At 40.7% G+C, this 23,147-nt stretch overlaps 1 protein-coding gene and 1 long non-coding RNA gene across 7 annotated transcripts; one reads left to right on the top strand and one right to left on the bottom strand.

Moving 5' to 3' along the window:
• Positions 1 to 4,202: 4,202 nt before the first annotated feature.
• On the top strand, positions 4,203 to 5,824 carry LOC145033452 (BURP domain protein RD22-like). Its single transcript, XM_078982062.1, has 3 exons — positions 4,203 to 4,443; positions 4,673 to 4,778; positions 4,863 to 5,824. Exons 1-3 carry the CDS (start codon positions 4,405 to 4,407, stop codon positions 5,738 to 5,740), a joined length of 1,023 nt encoding a protein of 340 aa, XP_078838188.1. The 5' UTR covers positions 4,203 to 4,404; the 3' UTR covers positions 5,741 to 5,824.
• Positions 5,825 to 8,681: 2,857 nt separating this feature from the next.
• Positions 8,682 to 11,552, bottom strand: LOC145033428 (uncharacterized). 6 transcript variants are annotated; one of them, XR_013677546.1, is made up of 4 exons: positions 11,215 to 11,552; positions 10,489 to 11,138; positions 8,972 to 9,931; positions 8,682 to 8,863 (listed from the first exon to the last, which is right to left on the bottom strand). It is a non-coding gene; the product is annotated as an uncharacterized LOC145033428 (long non-coding RNA). The 6 variants fall into 6 exon arrangements; XR_013677555.1 differs by having other exon boundaries at positions 9,141 to 9,931; positions 11,215 to 11,551; XR_013677557.1 differs by lacking the exon at positions 8,682 to 8,863 and having other exon boundaries at positions 8,870 to 9,085; positions 9,153 to 9,931; positions 11,215 to 11,551.
• Positions 11,553 to 23,147: the final 11,595 nt, after the last annotated feature.

Genomic DNA, 23,147 nt, shown 5'->3' with positions numbered 1-23,147 from the left:
GATTCGTGCTGTAGCCAACAAACCCAAGAACAAGCCAGATATGAGCTGAGGGCCGGGGAGGGCATGCCAGACTCATACTGATGGCTCATGAGCATTCCAGATACAAGATGAAGTTCGGGAAGGTCATGCCAGACTCATACTGAGGGCTTAGTGGTATTCAGTCCAATGACTGATCATGCCGGGGAGAAAGCTAGACATAAGCTATAGGGCCAAGGGGCAAGCAAAACTTATGCTGTGGGCTCAGGGGTAATCCAGTCTATTTTGTGGACCCATTACATGCTATTATTATACTTGTGCTCTTTGTTTGTGTCTTGGTATTTTGGGGGTACTCACTAAGCTTTGGGATTACAATTTTGGATTATGTTTCAAGTACATCATAGGATCGCGGTAAGGAGAAGGCGTGATCGTCCACCTCCTCATGTTTTGTTTCATAATTTTGGGATTACTCTGATATTGAACTTGTATTGAAAACTATTTGTAAACAATGATGGTTTTTAGGTTTATTTAAATGTTTAAAATTTTCATGAATTTTATGAATGTTACAAGTTGGTATCAGAGCCTTGGTTTGAGTGAATTGAAGGAACACTCGTGTGGATCTAGTCTCAAACTAAGGAAAAAGATTTTAAAAGATTTTTCAAATGGTTTTCAAAATAACCAAGGAGGATGCGATGTGTACGATCAGCCGGAGCCAGTAGGTAGACCCCAGAATACCATATTTTTATTTGATATTGTGATATGTTAGAACAACATGCTAGCGATAGGCTAGGGATTTTCAGGATTTTGTGTGATAGAATTTCCTAATTATATGATGCCTGATAGACTAGGGTTCTTATCTAGTGGAATTGGCATCATTATTGTAGTTGCTTAGTGTATGCATCATGGTCATGCATAACTAAGATTTTATAGCATGAGAATGTTTGGTCTGACCTTATTTCCTGCTCTTGTTTGACGAAGGGATTAGGGTAGGATCCAATATTTAACTGTCTATAGGGTCCAATGTTATGTATGACTAACATACACGAGTGTTGCAGGGTGGGTGGAAGTTTCATGGATGAGTGGTGTGGGGTCAGCCGACCAGTTTTGAGATATATAGCCTTCCTCTAGGGGTGAGGATTGAGCGTATGAGTATGCTAGAAAGTATTGTTAGGGCGTTGTGATGATCTTATGAGACAAATACAGGTAGGTGTGGAAGGTAGTATGGGCTCGTACTACCAAAAGCATAGGACGCGTACGCATAACAAGGAAATCACAACCCCTAGGGATATGTTGGGAGTTGGTTCCCTGTTATGATATGCATGTTATCTGATATCCTCTTGGTTTATTTTTCAATATGGTGACTACGTGTCGAGTTGAGGCAGGATTCGGTTCGGGATCAGGAGCTGGCCGCCAGGTTGAGTCAGCTGCGTTGGATGACATGATCAAAGAGACACTGTAGGAGGAGGTTGTTGCTTGTTTCCGAGCTCAGTTTTCGGAGATGTTCTGGTCTATCAAGGATGCCAAGGTTGAGTACTTTGATGAGCACTATGCTGTATTGCCTGAGATTGCTGCTGCTGCAGCCACTACTGCCGTTGTGGCTACAGAGGTTGGGTCGGGTCAGGTTTTTCAGTATCGGGACTTCGACAATACAAAGCCCCTGACTTTTGATGGGGTGTAGGACCCGATCATCACCATGAGGTGGCTATCTGTTGTGAAGGGATGTTTCTTCACTTGCTCATGTCCAACTGACTAGAAGGTTAGGTGCGCTCTGAAGCTTCTCAGGACCGGAGTGAAGGATTGGTGGAGGCTTGGTACTAGTTCATATTCTGCTGAGCAGAGAGCTGCTGTGTCTTAGGAGCAGTTCTCTGTGGTCATCATAAACCCATATTTTACTTCTTTAATTCCCAAAACATAAATGACCATTTACTTGGAATGGATGTTACATGCGTGTTGAGCTAAGGACTAGTTCCGTTTTGGCTATACGTTTCTTGTGTTAACTATTTTTGTTGTTGAGGTTGCTGTGAGCTTTTATCGTTTAGTTCAGGTGAGTTTTCTCACTATGCTGCTTACATCATGTACTGTATTGAGTTGCTAATAACTCAAGGATGCTGATAGTCCATATGCTTGCTGATAATCCATAAGGTTGCTGATAACCCAAAGCTGTTAGGGCTACTGATAGCCCATTGGGTTGCTGATAACCTATAGCTGTTAGAGTTGCTGATAACCCATAGTTATTATATATGTTTAGCTGTGCTATGCTATATATATGATATTTTAGAGAACTAATTAAGCTTTGGATTATAGTTGTGGTTTAAGCATTTTTGAGGTATTTCAGATGATCGTGAGAAGGCAAAGGCGTAACTATATACACACATTAGCAGTTATATGATTTAAGATTCTGTGATATTTTCGTTATAAATATGATTTATGGATTCCTGTTTATGAACAAATGAGTTTTCTTTGAATGTACCTTATAAAAATGAGTGTTTATGATAGTTTAAAAATGATTTTTTTTTCTTTTGAAAAATGGGACGTTACAATTTAAAATTAGAGTACATTTCTAGGATAACTGAGAACTTGCATCTGATGCTAACTAGTAGTGTCTACATAATTTTCAAACAATTCCATGCAAGTCGCAATTAGGCTGAACTCATTATCAATCATTTGCACTCATTCTTCTATTGTTGCACTTGTCCTACGTGATTCTTCGATGATGTCCACTGCATTTACAAACTACCGTATATCTTCAGACATCGTAATGATGAGCATTTGTATATTATACAATGCTAGCTTTCTATGCTCCTCGACTGCATAAGGTGATAATGAGATTTCGAGTATTATTATTCGTTGTTTCGGACCTTGATAATCACAAATCATTTCTAACACAGTCGTATCAACAAAACGTCATTGCTCGTTTTCAAGACGTAGTATTTCATATTCTATTGGCAACAGAATGTCATCACTTAATTTACTATATGTTGGAGAGTGAAATTAAAAACTTTTAAAATACGTAGTAAAAACCAACTTGCATAAACGAGTCCAAAATTAAAACCAACTTGCAGAATGTATCCACAACAAAAATTATAAATTCACAATTATTCTAAAATAATAAGTTTGTGTAAACTTGCTCTAATTCCATCTTTTGAAGTTCTATTTTCTTTTAGTTTAAGCTTTAACACCTTTCTAATTTTTTTTCTTAATTTTATAGGTGTCTTTGGTGGTTTACTGTTTATTATTTTTTTTTCTAACTTCGTAACTTGTTATTTTATCTACAAAACAAAATTCCAACAACATTTTTATATATTACCATAAAAATAAAATAAAATACTTATTACAATTTTTTAAACTCGGTTTTATGTTTACAAGATGCAATTCTAAAAACTTATATAAATGGAATACAATTTCTTCATCCGTAAAACCCATTTTTTAACAACATCCACATAAATTGGTATTTGGACTAATACAAGTTATTTAACAATATTAGAAACGAAAAAAATTGAATATTTATTCCGGAGTGTTATTCCAAAATTAATCTTCATATTCCGGACTACGTTCTTGGTATTTCGGAGTGATATTATTTCCCGACTAGAAAATGATCTTAAACACATTTTAAGGTATTTATATGGGTCTTATATGTCTAAAACAAAAAATGCATAGAGTAGATATTTCAGACATGATCTACGAATTCCGAAATACATATAATTGGTTGAAAACTTAAATGCAAGTAATTTAAATTGTAGAACTCATATGATTTGATGAATTATGGTAAAAAATTTGTCCGAAATGCGTAAGCACAAACTTTGGAATTTCAAAATCCGAAATGTTTATTCCGGACTTTTGGGTGTGAGCCCTATTTATATAGCATTGAGCTACAATGGCGGGCTTGGTCCGTTTTCGTTAAGTCCATAATGGACGTTCTGGACACAATGATTATTTTTCAAAAAAAAATTATTATTTTTGTTAACTATAAATTAATATTAAAATATGGTTATGTTACTTAATTTCTCTTAAAGAAATATTCATTGGACATTGGTGATTTTTTTTTTCTGAAAAAACAATGACTTACAAGGTAAAAAATAAGTTAACGATGAAGATAAAAAAATAAATATGTATACTACTATTTTATGGGTTTAACACAATCCACAATTCTTGAACTTAGTATCATTTAACTACAAATATGAACTCTTATTCTACCAACCACGCAAATGTGGCCTCGGAACAGTTGATCTTTTTGCAGGAGGTTGTTGTAGAGATATAATTATAACCCATCATCGTCATGGGTGAGTGTTTCATTTTGTATTAATATTGACTCTACTATAAATCCTTCATCAAACCCCTTCTTCATACATCATCAAACCCACTCTTCATACATCATCAAACTCAAACTTCTACATTCGGTTTCATTCGATTTCTGTCTTTCTTCTTCCAATGAAGTTCAGTCTTCTCCACGTTTCCACACTTCTTTCTGTGAGTATACATAAGTTGTTGGTATCTTCAAAATCTGAATCTTTAACGTCTTTCTATTTCTCTCAAATGAACTGCATACAATGTGTTTCTTCTCCATGATATATCAGCTAACTAAAGCTGGAATATCTTGATATGTGTATATCTATAGTGTGCGTGTGTGTATATATGTTTGAAACTTTAGGGTTAATTAATCTCGGTTATGTTTAATTATTTGTGGTTTGAATATCAGCTAGCACTTCTGGGATGCCATGCAGTGACTCCTGATGTTTACTGGAAGTCTATGCTGCCAAACAGTCCTATGCCCAAATCAGTCAAGGATCTTGTGTACACTGCAGGTTAATCTCTATTAATTCTTTCAATTCGTGCTCTTCATGCATTGTTTCTGGATCGATATAACTTAATTTGATGATTTATAACAGGATGGACGGACGAGAAGTACACCATGGTCGGAGTTGGGAGTCGTGGTGTGGAGGTGGGCGCCGGAACACCAGGGGATCAAACGGATGTTGGTGTCGGAAGAGGTGGTGTCGCTGTACACACAACCCACAGAGGGAAGCCCGTTTGCGTAGGTGTACATCCAGGACCCGATCCATTCAATTACCTCTACGCTGCCTCTGCTGATCAACTCAAAGATGATCCAAATGTAGCTTTGTTCTTCTTGGAAAACGACTTGCATCAAGGCAAGGAAATGAAGTTACATTTCACAAAAGTCGATCCAACCCAAAAACCAACCTTTTTACCTCGACAGACAGCTGACTCGATACCCTTTTCATCAAACAAACTTCCACAAATCTACAACAAGTTTTCGATAAAACCCGACTCACTGGAAGCTAAAATCATGAAGCAAACACTAACCCAATGTGAGAGCGAAGGCATCAAAGGTGAGGAAAAATATTGCGCAACGTCATTAGAATCGATGGTGGATTTTAGTACTACAAAATTGGGTAAAAAAGTGAAAGCGATCTCAACAGAAGTAAACGTTAAAGAAAGTACTCCATTGCAGAAGTATACGATTGAGGGAGCTAAGAAACTTGTAGCAGATAGAGCTGTGGTTTGCCATAGGAAAAACTACGCTTACGCTGTGTTTTATTGCCACAAAACTGTTGGCACTCGAGCGTATGTTGTTTCTTTGGTGGGAGAGAATGGTAATAAAGCAAAAGCAGTGGCAGTTTGCCATAAAGACACCTCGAAATGGAACCCGAAACATTTGGCTTTTAAAGTGCTTAAAGTGAAACCAGGAAGTGTCCCAGTTTGTCATTTCTTGCCTGAAGATCACGTTGTCTGGGTTCCATACTAATAATATTAACAGGAAAAACACATTAGATAGATTTTTATCATTATACTTTCCTTGTATAATCCTATTATCAAATTTATCAACGTTCTTTCTCCCAATTTAATTAGTGATCGTTTTGTATTAATCTGCTAAGTACAATATTTTAACTTTATATTTATATTATATATATGTACTAAAAAAAATTACAAATCAGATGATAGAGATTTATAATTTTTTTTACGAAGACGATGGTGAATAAGTTAATATAAAAAGAAGATTTTAAAATAACGGTTAATGATTTAAGAAAGTTTAAGCTCATAGTGTTTTATTTAATAAATTAATTTATTGGAAAGATAATACGACAAACAAAAGTACCAAAGCCCTTCTTATCCAACAATATTAAATCTTGTCCTCCTTTTTAACTTCAATGGTTAAAGTTTTGTTTGGGACATAAGATATATAAAATATAATTAGAAGCAGTTTATGAGTAGAGTACTTTAAGGTCGATGGTTAAAGTTTTGTTTGGGACATTAGATAAATATAATTAGAAGCAGTTAAATGAACAGAAAAGATTTTTCCTTCAAAAAACAAAAGTGCTATAAGGTTAATGATTGTTAATGATTGGAGCTATGCTATTTTAGAATAAGTTTATGTATAAACGTTATAAATTTATACCTTACAAACATTGATAAACCGAACATACAGAAGGATGCAGCAACTCCGTAAAAACAAGTGTGTGATTAGTAAAACCTTATAGATTGTCTTGAAAAGACAGACACACTACATATATAGGTGTAACGCGTTTTTCATGCTGTGTGTTTATTAGTATAGAACCCAAATAAATCAGAAATCAGATGTTTGAAATGCCAAATGAAGAGAAACACTACAACTTTGACAATAAAAGACAGCGTAAGCATCAGGATTCAGCTTTGGCAATAAAAGACACACACTCACTACATTCAGTTTTAATTGGCAATAAAAGAAACTACAACATTGCTGACAATATAGAAATCAGAAAAAACTACTCGAAGTGAAAAATTACGCCCCAAATTTTTAGAGATTAATGTATGAAAGGAGAAACGATAAAGAAATCAGAAATAAAGATTAACCCATGTAGTGTGTACAAGATCCTTGATTGCTTTGGGCATAGGACTGTTTGGCAATACACACTTCCGGTAAACATCAGGATTCACAGCATGACTTGCCACCAGCGCTAGCTGTTGGAAGCCACAAATAATTAAATATAAATAAGTAAAATCAGATCCAAAATATCATTTTATACATACACGAACACATTTAATACTTGAGTAAATTACTGAAATCGTCCATGTGGTTTGCTTTTTTTTTGCACTCGGATCGTCCTTGTGGTCCCTAACTTTTTTTTTTTGCACTCGATCGTCCTTGTGGTTTGCTTTTGTTGCGTTTTTCGTCCCTATGGTTTGTTAAAAGTTGCATGTTTGGTCCCTAACTTTATATATGTAAGGGACGAAAAATGCAACAAAATCAAACCACAGGGACGAAAAACGCAACAAAATCAAACCACATGGACGATCTGAGTGAAAAAAAAAGTTAGAAACCAAACGTGCAACTTTGACCAAACCACAAGGACGATTTCAGTAATTTACTCTTAATACTTCAAACCCGACCAGAACTTTTCGGACCAATTGTGGTGCAAGAATACATTAAACATTAAAAAATTTTAAAATAGCCAAAAAAACTAATGATGATGAGAATTTACTTATACAAAAAATGTATAAATGTTAAGTAGATTGAAGATCATCGAAGAAAAATGGAAACCAAAATCAAACTGAATGTGGAAGTTAGCGTTTGATACCGAAATCAAACTGAATGTTGAAGTTAATGTTTATATCGAATGCTAACTTCCACATTCAGTTTGATTTCGGTTTCCGTTTTTCTCCGATGAAGTTCAATCTACTCAACGTTTATACGCTTTTTTCTGTAAGTATATTCTCATCATTATCAAACTTTGATGATGTATGAAGAATGGGTTTAGTGAAGTATTTATAATGGAGTTAATTAATACATAACGCCCCACCCACCAATAAAGACACCCTGATATAATTATGGCCAACTACGGACGGCAAAGATCAAGTATGCCAAACCACATATGTGAGGAAATGGCGGCAATCATATCTATGCTTGAGGGCAATATTTGTTGAAGTTATAAGCTAGACTCGTGACGGTTATGACAGTTATATACGTTGGTTATATTATAAGTTAATTAGTTTTTATTTTATTTATTTATTTATTTATTTTAAACAGCAGATATCATAAAAAGGCTAGTAAGAAGCTAGACAAAATAAAGTACAAGCATTATAAGTTACACGCTTTAAAAAGAGAAATGCACAAATCCAACCAACTAATAAAATTAAAATGTGATGTGCGTTTCATCCAATTAAACGCTTTCAATTGAAAATCATCTGCCGCCTTCATTGGAGAATATCTCATCTTCTTGAAAATCAAAGAGTTCCGAGTTTTCCAAATCACCCAAACCAAAAAGTAAAATAAGGCCAAACCGAGCTTCTTCCACTACAAAAAAATATGTCATTTAGTGGCATACAAAAGTGCCACTAAAACCTTTAAAAAATATCACTAAAGACTTCTTGAAGAATCAGCGTCACAAATAATAAATACCACTAGAAACGCTCCCACTAAAAGGTTTTAGCGGTACTTATAACTTTTGTCGCTGTAGTTTTTAGGTTTTTAGTGACACTTTTATATTTGTCACCGTAGAAAAAAAGTTTTTTGTGGCATATATTTTATGCCATTGAATGCTACTTTTAGTGGCACTTTTTATTAGCCACAATACAAAAAAAAACATTTTGTTGCACATTTTATGTTGGTAAATACTCATGAGATTTTATAGTTTAGGCTACTAATATCTACATAACTTTTATCTAAAATATAAAATAAAATAAATAATTAGATTGTAGCACGCAGAAAATAATAAAGTTTCTATTGTTTTTCATCACTATTTTTAAACCTTTAGAATTATAATTAGTCAAATACTTCTAAATGTGGAACCAAATACATGCTAAACATAAAGTAATGAACAAAAAAAACAAAAAAAGGAAAAACTTTAAACTTAATTGTAGATAGAACTTATTTCCCAATACTAACAATTTCCTGCAAAAAACAAACACAAAAAATTCAAAATACGGTTAAGTAAAACACAATTTAGAAAATAAATAATATATAATTAAATAGAAGTCAATTATGTCTATAATAACTAACATAAGATGAAAGCAAATAAAACTAATTGTCATCGTTATGATGACTTTCAAAAGATGATCTTTGGTTGATTGAGTTAGAGTTGCATGGAACTGTAGAAGTGCTACCTGACACCACCTAAAATAAATTAAAGAAAACATAAGTCACTACAACTACTATTTTAGAAAATTACCAAAATGTCCACCTTACTAAATAATATGTCATTAGTCTTCAACTCTCCATACTTCCTGTTACTCTTGTATAAATGAACCAAAAGAATGCATTTCAAAAAAAAAAAATACATTAAGTACACCAAGAAGATTATTCATAAGGGCAAAAGTGGATATATCAAATAAAATGGTCATTCTTGATGAAAATGTTAGGTCTGATTAGAAATTCTAATATAATGGACAAATTTGCATGTATATGTTTTGCTCACCACACTGTATTTTTGTTAGTTATGTAGCTTTTAAATAGTAAAAGAAAACTTATATACACGTTTGTCCCTTAGTTTAGTTTGTTTTTCATTTTTGGTCCCTAATTTTAGTCATTATTTGAAGTTTTTGTAACACTTTTAGTCCCTACTCCAAGGAAAATGACTCTATTACCCTTTATCTATTTTTTAAATATAAATATATGTTATTTGTTTTAAATTTGTATCATTATTATATTGTATGTTTAATGGGAAAGCGACATGAAAAGGTAGAGAGGAGAGGATGATATAGTCATTTACTTAGAGCAGGAACCAAAACCATTATAAAAACCTCAATAAAGGATCAAAATTGCAAAAAGGAAAATTTAGGGACCACAGATGAAAATAAGATAAACTAAAGGAATAAAATTGTAATTTACTTTAAAAAAAGTAATTTAGTGAAAACTACATACCTGTAATTTACTTTAAAAAAAGTAATTTAATAAATATTTTTACTATTTTCAACTCACATATTTTGCTAATCCAAAGTCTGCAAGCTTCACTTCACCATCCTGTATGCATCAAAAAGCAAATTTGCTCATTTAATATCCCTATATAATAGATCTATATCATACTTGTATATTAATATAGCTACTATTAATCCATTATAATTCCAATTATCAAGAAATATATGTTACGTATGTGAAGGGTGAAGCATAATAATCATCTAAGAAAAATCTTCTTGCTGTGCAAATAAGCCAATCCTAAGAGAATAAGCCAATCCTAAGAGAATACGACGTACGAAATTTCTATCTACAGATTCTGTAGTGATGATAGAATTATATCAATAAATACATTTTAAATATTGGATGGAGCCTATACTAATGAAATTTAAAGAAATTTCAATTTCAGGACCCAAATATTTACAATGTTTGGATGTTCTAAAGTTCATAGAACTCTTATTTCATGAGGTGAATAAAAGTAATAATTTTAAATAAACTTTTCATACTACATTATCTTCAATCATATTCAGTTTCACCCACCTTCATGTATAAATCAAAACAAAGAAATATATTATAATCTTGATAATGAACAAATAATGATAAAACTTGAGCTTAAGAAGAATTACCTGCTCTAATTGGGTCGTCTGGGTTGATGTCAACTTCTTTCATTGCGTAAAATCTTCCGGTCTCATCACTAGAAAGAATTTAAATGTATAAAGCACAGGGCAGAAGATGAGAAGAAGGTATTTTGAGTTCTGTTCGTGGTGATTGTAGATGACATACCAATTGATTGCTTCATATACACTACCATAAGTACCACATCCGAGGAGTTACCTTTTCTGTCATTGTCCTTTTATCGATTGCCTATCTGATTTATCCAAACTTTGGCGACTAGACACTTATCTCGGAGGTGCAGGTGGTCGGGGAAGTGGACGAACATTAGCGTTGTTGCTTTCTGCCCTTGCCATGGAAATTTCCGGCGAAGATTTTTGTTAAGTGAATGAAATGACGGAGAGGTGAAAACTGAAACTCCAAAGGAAATACAAACGCAAAATCAAATATATCGACGTGGCTAAACCTTTTGGGATTGAGTGTATGGCTCGTGGAGGCGGTGGTAGGTGTACTCCTAGCCGGCATATCTAACCTGAAATCACCACCATCTGTTTCTTCGTTTATGCCTTTAGGATAACAATTACGATGATGATAAGTACAAGCTTTAGATGATATTAAGATTCCATGACTGTTGGAATTCATCGGAATCCTATCAGATCTGCAACTATAGTTTCCAGATTTAATTTCACAATACGCATAATCATTTTCTCCTTTATGATTCAAAAATGTCAGAAACTTACTGTTCAACTCCTTTGCTATAAGCTTTGGCCAGAAACCGCAATTCATCATTGGGAATTGTCAATGGTTGGGGTACGACAGACAAATATTAGTGTTGTTGCAACCTGTGTGGAAACTTTGACTTTGAATTGGGGAAAACGGCAACAATTTTGACCTATTACTAGCATAATCTTCCCTCGATGCACAAATGTCCTCCATCGTCAGGTAGCGGAGTTCTGCCTGGTGAGCCTCGTCTTCAACTGCAGAGAAAAAAGCCCTTCATTTATCAACGACCCGTATTACGACGAAGAATATGAACACAGAGACGTCAATGAAAATGCGAGCTCAACGATGTGATAACTTTACTTCAGCATAACATATTTTTGGGAGCATTTACCTTTTTTACCCTAACTTACCAGTTAAATGAAATTGTAACGAGAGAATACTAAACACTGACAATCTAAATGACAAATTACTGGTGGGAAACAACTAGGCAAACAAAAATAATAGCTTAAATGGTTAACTTTAGTGAGATTAAAAATTATTATGTCACTAATATATATGATTTTTAGTGACATAAAATGTTAAGTGCCATTAAATCCATTAATTTTTATAATGACATTTAGAATGTGCCACTAAAAACATAATATAGTGGCACAAAAAAAAATGCCACTAAAACATTATGCCACTAAATATCATTTAGTTTGTAGTGAGAGTTGCAAGAATTTCCAAAATCCGGGTAAAAGCTGCCACTTTCAAAATTCTGCAGATTCCCGTTGCACCAAAAATAATCTAAATTGTGAAACACTCCCCGGTTTGCGAAACTGGGTATAAAGCGTTAAGTTGCATTAACTGTAGGGGCTGAACTTGTAAATTCTTCAATTTCTTAGCATTTTAGTCCAATTTTGAAGTGAGGTATTTTTTGCCAAGTCTTCAAAACTACAGGGACTAAATGAGAAGTTATTCCTTTTTCACAAACTTTTTACACCAATGTTCAAGTTGGACCATTTATGTCAACTCTTTAAAAGACGAGGGAACCCAAACTGAAAATAATTGTTTTCTTCCCCAATCGTTACCCTGTTCGCTTTTCCTCTGTATCCTCAATAACGATGCATGATTGATCAACCCAAAATTCAATTGTAACGACCCAATTTTCATGTCCGAAAATTTCATTTTAAAATATTACTTTAGAAAACATTAATAGATAAAAACATTGTTTGATCACACCATAACACATCGCAAACCATGTTTTAAAAAGTCAAATCATACATCCCATCAAAATATCAAAGTACAATCCCAGTGAATCTCGTAAATGCGGAAACCAGAGTGTGTGCATGATGTGCCGCTACCGCGTCGGCTCCTTCCCCTTCGGTGAAGAGGTACCTGAAAACAAAACTGTAAACGTAAGCACAAAGCTTAGTGAGTTCCCCCAACGTACCACATACCATACAAACACATAACATACGTACTGCCAGGCTATTCTGGGGTGCCTGACTACCCGGTACGACCATTCTGGGGTGTCGACCTACCCATACGGCCATTCTGGGGTGCCGTCCTACCCGTGTCAAGCCATTCTGGGGTGCTGACTACCCATGTCAATCCATTCTGGGGTGCTGACTACCCATCGGTCCTAACAACCGATCCTCGAGGACTGGTCCCCTCCTGCTACCTCTATCGCATAACATAACATGCCAACATACAAACATATCATCACATACTGTCAGACGTTTCTGGGGTATCTGACTACCCTGCGGTCCTAACAACCGAACTCTACTACTATCGCATATAACGTATCATGATAGCATATAACATATTAGGTAATAGCAAACCTAGATGATATCACAAAGACAATCATCTATCATACGTCCCCTACTGGTGGGCCGGCATTGTGGCCTTAGACCCACCACTACTGGAAGGTAACTCACCTCAAAGTAGCTGCTGAACTGATCGGGAACTAACTGACTGCTGCTGCTCCGGAAATCCTCCAGCTGCAATTCCCACAACATACTCAATCAAACACTGTTAACTGTCCTTTGGTAAAATGACCATTTTACCCCTGGTCTAGCTCTAAGTCAATGTCAGAGTCAACTTTCAGTTGACCCGACTCGCCGAGTCCCTATCAGACGATTGTCCTGAGTCCCTGTTTCTACTCGTCGAGTTAGGCTATGACTCGACGAGTTCATCTTCTAGACTGACGTTCAACCTCTTCATCCTACTCGCCGAGTTGTATGAACAACTCGTCGAGTTCGTCTTCATCCGAAGAACACTTATGCTAAGACTCGCCGAGTTGTATGAACAACTCGCCGAGTCTGTTCTTGATCTATGAAGATTGCCTTGGACTCGCCGAGTCAGGGCATTGACTCGCCGAGTCCTATCATGAGTGAGTTCAGCTTCCAACTCACCGAGTCACCCCCTGTGACTCACGGCTCAACTCGATACATCATAAAGGGACCAATTCAGTGACTCGCGACCAGACTCGTCGAGTCACATATACGACTCGCCGAGTCGCAGCCATGCATCCATCAAATACACCGATTTGCTCGATTCCAGTCCATGCCATTCACAGATCTGGGCTTCTAGGACACAAATCACACGTAAAGTTTCCAACTTTACGTGTAGATATTCACCAATATGGATTTTAAGGCTCAAAGTGCACCAAAAGAGGTAGATCTAGGGCTTTCATGCAATATGACCCCATAAAGGCATTAGATCCAAGCTCCAGGGACTAAATCATGCCTAGATCTAAAGGCTAACAACTTATTACAACCCACAAAGCACAAACAAGCTTGGGGAAGAGCCCAAGAAGGACTCATATGAAGCTAAAAGAGATTACAAGCTTGAAAACAGAGGGGAAACGAGCTATACCTCAAGGAAAACGTTGAGATGACACAAAGATGCCTGGTCTCCTTCTCCTCTTCTTGATCTACTCTTCTTTCTCCTCAAAATCTTCAAGAACACTCCAAAACACTTCAATCTCTCAAGGAAATAAGGGTATAAACGAGGTTGGGAGTTCTGGGGGTGAATGGGGACGAGTTTGGGGCGGAATGAGGGTTTAAATAGGGTGCAAACCCTTGAAATTTAGGGTTTCATCCAGCAGCGGTGACTCGCCGAGTCGTTAACTTAAACGTGTCCTGAGACTCGCCGAGTCCAAGGCTAAAATAGGGAAATACTCAAATAAAATTCACATACCGGAAACCAGGTGCTACAAATCTCCCCCACTTATGTTAGACTTCGTCCTCGAAGTCTGTTGCTCGATCCTGAAACAGCTCGGGGTAATGCTCCATCATCTCGTCCATCGGCTCCCAAGTCCATTCCGAACCCTTGCGGTGCTGCCATTGCACCTTCACTAGTTCTACCATCTTGTTCCTCAAAGCCTTTGACTTCCTGTCGAGTATTGCGACTGGGCGCTCAATGTAATTCAAGCTGTCATCAACCTGAATATCCTCCAATGGTACTACTGCTGAATCGTCCACCAGGCACTTCCGTAGCTGCGAAACATGGAAAGTGCTGTGGATCTGACTAAGCTCGACTGGCAGATCCAGCCTATACGCCACCTTGCCCACCCGGGCTACAACCCTGAACGGCCTGATGAATCTTGGGCCCAACTTGCCCCGCTTCCTGAATCGAATGACGCCTTTCCAAGGCGACACTTTCAGGAGAACCATATCCCCGACTTGGAACTCCAAGTCGGATCGACGCTTATCGGCGTAACTTTTCTGCCGACTCTGAGCAGTCTGAAGTCTGCTCCGAACCTGCTGGATCCTCTCGGTCGTCTCTAGCACCACCTCGGTGCTTCCCATGACTCTCTGGCCAACTTCACCCCAACATATCGAGGTTCTGCACCTCCGCCCGTACAACATCTCGAACGGTGGTCGGTCAATACTCGCGTGATAGCTGTTGTTGTAGGAGAACTCAGCCAAGGGAAGATAGGTATCCCAGCTACCACCGAAATCCAACACACACGCCCGCAACATGTCCTCCAAAGTCTGGATGGTCCGCTCACTCTGACCATCTGTCTGCGGGTGAAAGGCGGTGCTAAAATGCAATCGAGTGCCCAACTCGTCATGAAACTTCTTCCAAAATCTGAAAGTGAAATGTACATCCCTATCCGAGATCACCGATACCGGCACCCCGTGCCGCGCCACGATTTCCCTGATATAGATATCGGCCAACTTCTCGGCCGATATGCTCTCCTGAATCGGAATAAAGTGAGCACTCTTGGTCAATCGGTCCACGATGACCCAAATCGAATCCACTCCACGCGCGGTTCTGGGAAGCTTTGTAATAAAATCCATGGTGATATCTTCCCATTTCCACAGTGGAATGTCCAACGGCTGCATCTTACCATGCGGTCTCTGATGTTCGGCCTTGACCTTCCTGCAGGTCAAGCACCGCTCTACGTACCATGCCACATCCTGCTTCATGCAGGGCCACCAATAGTTCAGACGAAGATCCCTATACATCTTCGTTGCCCCGGGATGGATAGAGAATCGGGACTTGTGCGCCTCATCCATCAAAATCTGGCAGACGCCCCCGTGATACGGCACCCACACCCTATGGTGTAGTGTCAATAGACCCCGGTTATCATAATCAAAAGAGGATACCTGACCCACCACGCGCTCGCTCTTCCGATGCTCCTCCTTGATAGCCTCCTGTTGAGCCTCCCGAATTTGCTCCAATAGGGGAGTCACTACGGTCATCCTCAGGCATACGTCCCTGATCGGCGCCGCCTTGCGGCTAAGCGCATCGGCCACCACGTTGGCCTTCCCCGGGTGGTAAAGGATCTCGCAATCATAATCCTTCACCACATCCAACCACCGACGCTGCCTCATGTTCAGATTCGGCTGGTCCATGAGATACCTCAGACTCTTGTGGTCCGTGTAGATGGTACAACGAACCCCGTAGAGGTAATGTCGCCAAATCTTGAGGGCGAAGACCATGGCCCCCAACTCCAAATCGTGCGTCGGGTAGTTCGCCTCGTGGGGCTTGAGCTGCCTCGAAGCGTAGGCAATGACATGCCCCCTCTGCATCAGAACTGCGCCCAACCCCGAAATGGACGCATCACAATAAACCACAAAATCCTCTACGCCCTCAGGCAGGGCTAAGATCGGCGCCTCACACAATTTATGTCTCAGCATCTCAAACGCAGCCTGCTGCTCGGGTCCCCACCGAAAGACCACAACTTTCTTCGTCAGTCGTGTCAGGGGTATGGCTATCTTGGAGAAATCTTGGATAAATCTCCGATAGTAGCCCGCCAATCCTAGGAAACTCAGAATCTCAGATGGAGACTTCGGAACCTCCCATCTCATCACGGCCTCAACCTTGGCCGGATCGACCAGAATCCCGTTCTGGTTGACGAGGTGCCCAAGAAACTGCACCTCGCGCAGCCAGAACTCGCACTTGGAGAACTTGACATACAAGCTCTCCCTCCTCAGGGTCTCCAACACCTCCCTCAGATGCTCCTCATGCTCCTCCTGGGTTTTGGAATAAACCAGGATGTCATCGATAAAGACTATCACAGACCGATCCAGCATAGGTCTGCAAACGCGGTTCATGAGATCCATGAACGCGGCAGGAGCATTGGTGAGCCCAAACGGCATCACCACAAACTCATAGTGGCCATAACGTGTCCGAAACGCGGTCTTCAGCGTATCCTCCTCCCTGACCCTCATCTGATGATAACCCGAACGCAAGTCAATCTTGGAGAACCAAGATGCTCCTTGAAGCTGGTCAAAGAGGTCATCAATCCTCGGGAGTGGGTAACGGTTCTTCACCGTCACCTTATTCAACTCCCGGTAATCTATACACATCCGATGCGACCCGTCCTTCTTCACAAATAGAATCGGGGCTCCCCAAGGCGAACTGCTCGGACGAATAAATCCCTTGTCCAGCAGCTCTTGCAGCTGCGTAGACAACTCCTGCATCTCGGGAGGGGCCAACCGATACGGTGCTTTGGCTATCGGAGCTGCATCGGGAATAAGATCGATCCTGAACTCTACCTGTCGCTCCGGAGGTATCCCAGGTAGTTCCTCCGGGAAAACATCTGCAAAATCTCGAACCACCGGGACCTCGCTCACGGTCGCCTTACCCGCCTCCCGAGTATCCATCACATACTCGACATATCCCGCGCATCCCTGCTGGAGATAACGCCTAGCCCTCGCTGCTGAACATACAGTGGGTCCACACTGTGGCCGTTCGCCATGAATCACTAACTCTCCCCCGCTTGGGGTCCTGACTCGCACTAGCTGCTGCGCGCAATTTATCACTGCCCCATTAGGGCTCAACCAATCCATGCCAATAATCACCTTGTTCCCACGCAATGGAATGGGAACCAAGTCTACCAGGTAACGCTCCTCAAACAGTCGCAGAACGCAATCTCGAAACACCATCGATGCTTGCACCGATCGATCGTCAGCAATCTCTACCTCTAACGGGCAATCTAACTCGCCTGAAGTCTCATGAAACCTCTTGCTAAGCGCAAGAGAAACGAACGATTGGGATGCACCCGAGTCGAACAATACCTGAACTGGGATGCCGTTCACATGGAACGATCCTAATACATATATATAAACACGGAGCACATATCAATATCATAACAACATAAAACATAAGATAGAAGGAAAGAATCATACCCGTCACCACATCGGGCGCGGCGCGTGCCTCCTCTGTAGTCAGCTGGAATGCTCGGCTCCTCACCACCGGAGCCTCTACCTTGCCCTGACGGCCATCCGTGATCCGCAGGGTCGTTGGAGCTGGCGCCTTTACTGGCGCTGAAACTGTCAATATGGGGCAATTGGCCTTCTTATGGCCCCTCTGGTTGCAGTGGAAACACAGCAACTCCGATGTCTGAAAACTGTCGCAGGAGCAGTGCAATACCTGCTGATGTGCCAAAACTTGCCGCACTTGTAGCAGCCTGACGATCCCATCCTGCGCGCCCCCTCGTGCGGCCTGCCGCACTTCCTGCAGCGGCTCGGTCCTGACTGGCCTTTCGGCCTCCCATCTGATCCCTTGGGCTTCTTCCTCGAAGCCCCTCCTGCCTGTCCCTCCTCAGATTTCCGTATCCAAATGTGCTCCAAATCTATCTCCCTCTCCCTTGCCCTGGCGATCATAGAGTCCAAGGTAGGGCAAGCCGAAAAGCTAACATGCTCCCAGATGCCAGCTTGAAGCATATCGTGATAACGAGTCCTCCTCATATCCTCGTCACCAGCATACTGGGGCACCAACAAAGCCCTCTCCCGGAACTTGGCGGTGATCTCCGCCACAGTCTCCGTCGTCTGTCTCATATCCAGAAACTCACTGGCCAGCTGCTGAAGCTCGACAGCTGGCGCAAACTCTACCCTGAACCTGGTCACAAAGTCCGACCAGGTCATAGCCTCGATAGCTAAGGCTCCCAACGAGTCACCCACTGACTCCCACCAATCCCGGGCTCGGTCCCGTAAACACCCCGCTGCATATCTCACCTTCGACCCCTCGGGGCAGAAGCTAGTCAGTTGTGCAGACTCGATGTCTGCAATCCATCGCCTGGCAGCAATGGGGTCCTTTACCCCATGGAAATCCGGCGCACCACTTCCCCTGAAGTCCTTGAAGGACAGTGTGCGTGACCCCGACTGGCCAGATGCCAAATCACTCCTGAATGCCCGTAGGCGATCCTCCATCAACTCCATGATCCCTTCCTTGATCGACCCGAAGATAATGGGAGTCGACTCAAGGATGCCCCTGGTGATCTCTAACGCGATGAACTCACGTAGTCCTTCATCTATCGGCTCGGACCCTGATCCCGTACCTGACCCTTCTCCAGAACCGCCGTCCACCGGCCTCGATCGAAGTACTACCATTCTGCAATACGTCACAACAATCATTAGATATACTGGTGCTCCCTGAGGAATCATAGCTACTTACAAGTTCCCTGGTCTTGTCTTGGCCTTCCTTGGTTCGGGTACGGATCCTCTGCTTTCAGTAGTACGGGCCCATACTACCTTCCACATCTATCCGTACCTTCTTCAAGGACTGCCTCGACCCCACCAGATCCCTTACACTAAGGCTAGTTACTACTATACTCATTCCCGGCTCGCCCTAGGGAAACCTCCAGCTCTATCCGATTCAATCCTCAGCTGCTGCAGGCCTCCTTGTAATGCCAATTAGCCATCACCCAAACACCATCACATGCGGCGAGACTCAGATAATCCTTCGAGTACCCGACTCGTCCCTACAACGGTTGGACTCAAACAAGAGTTGCGCGGTAGGATTAAATCCGATACTCTAAGATTATTCAACTATGATCACATGTGGTGTGACGTATTCGCCTAATGGATAATTCCCATTATTCGGAGTCCCACTTAGCACGAAGCAAGCAACATTCGGACAAGGAAAAACGACTTCAAACAATTCCGCTCTCATAGAGAGGAACTGAACTAGCACACCGTGTTAGCTTATACTACCAGGCAAACCCTAACAGGCTACCCTACCGCTGTCTACACTATACAAGCATGCAATTCACATATAGATAGAACACATAAGGCAGGCACATAAGGCATCATTCCTAGATCCTTAGCCTATTCTAGCATGCTGTTCTACAAAAGCTGATAAACATAACATAAAATGGTATGGGTACTTTGGGGAGTACTTACTTGAGCTCGGCCGGTCGCGCACATCACACACACTTTTGTTCTATCTTAAACTCTTTTCTCGTTGTTCGAAATCATTTTCAAAAAAGTTCTTTAAATCCCTAGATTTGAGTTCAGACACCCCCGAAGGTGAGTCCGAATCCCTCAAACCAAGGCTCTGATACCAACTTGTAACGACCCAATTTTCATGTCCGAAAATTTCATTTTAAAATATTACTTTAGAAAACATTAATAGATAAAAACATTGTTTGATCACACCATAACACATCGCAAACCATGTTTTAAAAAGTCAAACAATACATCCCATCAAAATATCAGAGTACAATCCCAGTGAATCTCGTAAATGCGGAAACCAGAGTGTGTGCATGATGTGCCGCTACCGCGCCGGCTCCTTCCCCTTCGGTGAAGAGGTACCTGAAAACAAAACTGTAAACGTAAGCACAAAGCTTAGTGAGTTCCCCCAACGTACCACATACCATACAAACACATAACATACGTACTGCCAGGCTATTCTGGGGTGCCTGACTACCCGGTACGACCATTCTGGGGTGTCGACCTACCCATACGGCCATTCTGGGGTGCCGTCCTACCCGTGTCAAGCCATTCTGGGGTGCTGACTACCCATGTCAAGCCATTCTGGGGTGCTGACTACCCATCGGTCCTAACAAACGATCCTCGAGGACTGGTCCCCTCCTGCTACCTCTATCGCATAACATAACATGCCAACATACAAACATATCATCACATACTATCAGACGTTTCTGGGGTATCTGACTACCCTGCGGTCCTAACAACCGAACTCTACTACTATCGCATATAACGTATCATGATAGCATATAACATATTAGGTAATAGCAAACCTAGATGATATCACAAAGACAATCATCTATCATACGTCCCCTACTGGTGGGCCGGCATTGTGGCCTTAGACCCACCACTACTGGAAGGTAACTCACCTCAAAGTAGCTGCTGAACTGATCGGGAACTAACTGACTGATGCTGCTCCGGAAATCCTCCGGCTGCAATTCCCACAACATACTCAATCAAACACTGTTAATTGTCCTTTGGTAAAATGACCATTTTACCCCTGGTCTAGCTCTAAGTCAATGTCAGAGTCAACTTTCAGTTGACCCGACTCGCCGAGTTGGCTCTCCAACTCGTTGAGTCCCTATCAGACGATTGTCCTGAGTCCCTGTTTCTACTCGTCGAGTTAGGCTATGACTCGACGAGTTCATCTTCTAGACTGACGTTCAACCTCTTCATCCTACTCGCCGAGTTGTATGAACAACTCGTCGAGTTCGTCTTCATCCGAAGAACACTTATGCTAAGACTCGCCGAGTTGTATGAACAACTCGCCGAGTCTGTTCTTGATCTATGAAGATTGCCTTGGACTCGCCGAGTCCTATCATGAGTGAGTTCAGCTTCCAACTCACCGAGTCACCCCCTGTGACTCACGGCTCAACTCGATACATCATAAAGGGACCAATTCAGTGACTCACGACCAGACTCGTTGAGTCACATATACGACTCGCCGAGTCGCAGCCATGCATCCATCAAATACACCGATTTGCTCGATTCCAGTCCATGCCATTCATAGATCTGGGCTTCTAGGACACAAATCACACGTAAAGTTTCCAACTTTACGTGTAGATATTCACCAATATGGATTTTAAGGCTCAAAGTGCACCAAAAGAGGTAGATCTAGGGCTTTCATGCAATATGACCCCATAAAGGCATTAGATCCAAGCTCCAGGGACTAAATCATGCCTAGATCTAAAGGCTAACAACTTATTACAACCCACAAAGCACAAACAAGCTTGGGGAAGATCCCAAGAAGGACTCATACTAAGCTAAAAGAGATTACAAGCTTGAAAACAGAGGGGAAACGAGCTATACCTCAAGGAAAACGTTGAGATGACACAAAGATGCCTGGTCTCCTTCTCCTCTTCTTGATCTACTCTTCTTTCTCCTCAAAATCTTCAAGAACACTCCAAAACACTTCAATCTCTCAAGGAAATAAGGGTATAAATGAGGTTGGGAGTTCTGGGGGTGAATGGGGACGAGTTTGGGGCGGAATGAGGGTTTAAATAGGGTGCAAACCCTTGAAATTTAGGGTTTCATCCAGCAGCGGTGACTCGCCGAGTCCGGGATATGGACTCGCCGAGTCGCCAACTTAAACGTGTCCTGAGTCTCGTCCCTACTCGGCGAGTCGGACCTATGACTCGCTGAGTCCAAGGCTAAAATAGGGAAATACTCAAATAAAATTCACATACCGGAAACCAGGTGCTACATCAATCCTCCGCTTTTCAATTAACCCTTCGTTAACCGATCGTGTTTGGCCATCGATAACAAAGCATATCCGGGTCCTCGATAATGAACCATCGACCATTAACTTCTCGTTAACGAACTACCTATACAACCTGTTCATCATCACAAAAGCGAAGTCTTCAAAATCGAACTTGTTATCATCGATATCAAAACAGCCATTCGACCATCAATTCAAGATCTTCGTTCTTCTCTTTTCATCTATAATACCTCATCAATGAACCTATCGACCATCACTTTGAAAATTATTCCTTCCCAGTCGATATCACAAAACAGACCCTTCGTTAACAAACTCCAACCCATCGACTTTGATACCCATCAAAAGCACACTTCGTAACTCCAACCCATCGACTTTGATACCCATCAAAATCACACTTCGTTTTTCAGTAACCCAAAACATGCTGGTAGCTGCGAACTCAAGCCAAGTGAGAATACCAAACCAAAATCAGATTCGAATGACTCAAATTGACTGAACCAAAGCGAATGAAGATCAATCCAAAATCCAAGACTCCAATCCAAATCGAATTGTCAGATGACTTAATTTTCACATTTTGAAATGGCCAAGCACATATTGAAGTCAATTTCACCTTCCAAGGAATTCGACCTCAAAACAGTTACTAATTTGACTCCAATGTTTTCCCAGATGTGAATGATTCAAATTGACCATTTGAACATCTTCTTCCCATACAGTCGAGCTTTATTTGACTCCAAAAAGTCAACTACAAATCAAATTCCTTAAATCCTTCTCGTATGTGAACTGGATATCAACACTGATCACTTTCGCATTCTCCTTATACGCATCGACATCAATATTGACTATAAGATCTTCGATTTCCGAAAAATCATTCAAGATGCAAACATGAACTGTTTTCGACACCAAGAACTAAAACAAAAAACAACTTTCGAAATTAAACCCCAAATCAACCTTGATTTCGACATCAATAACCCAATTTCAACTTGTATCTATCGATTTCCGCCTTCAATTCACAGAATCATCACACGAAAAT

Source organism: Lactuca saligna, chromosome 1, assembly GCF_052625555.1.
Source record: "Lactuca saligna cultivar CGN05327 chromosome 1, ASM5262555v1, whole genome shotgun sequence".
Classification (NCBI taxonomy): domain Eukaryota; kingdom Viridiplantae; phylum Streptophyta; class Magnoliopsida; order Asterales; family Asteraceae; genus Lactuca; species Lactuca saligna.
This window is presented reverse-complemented; position numbering and strand designations above follow the sequence as displayed.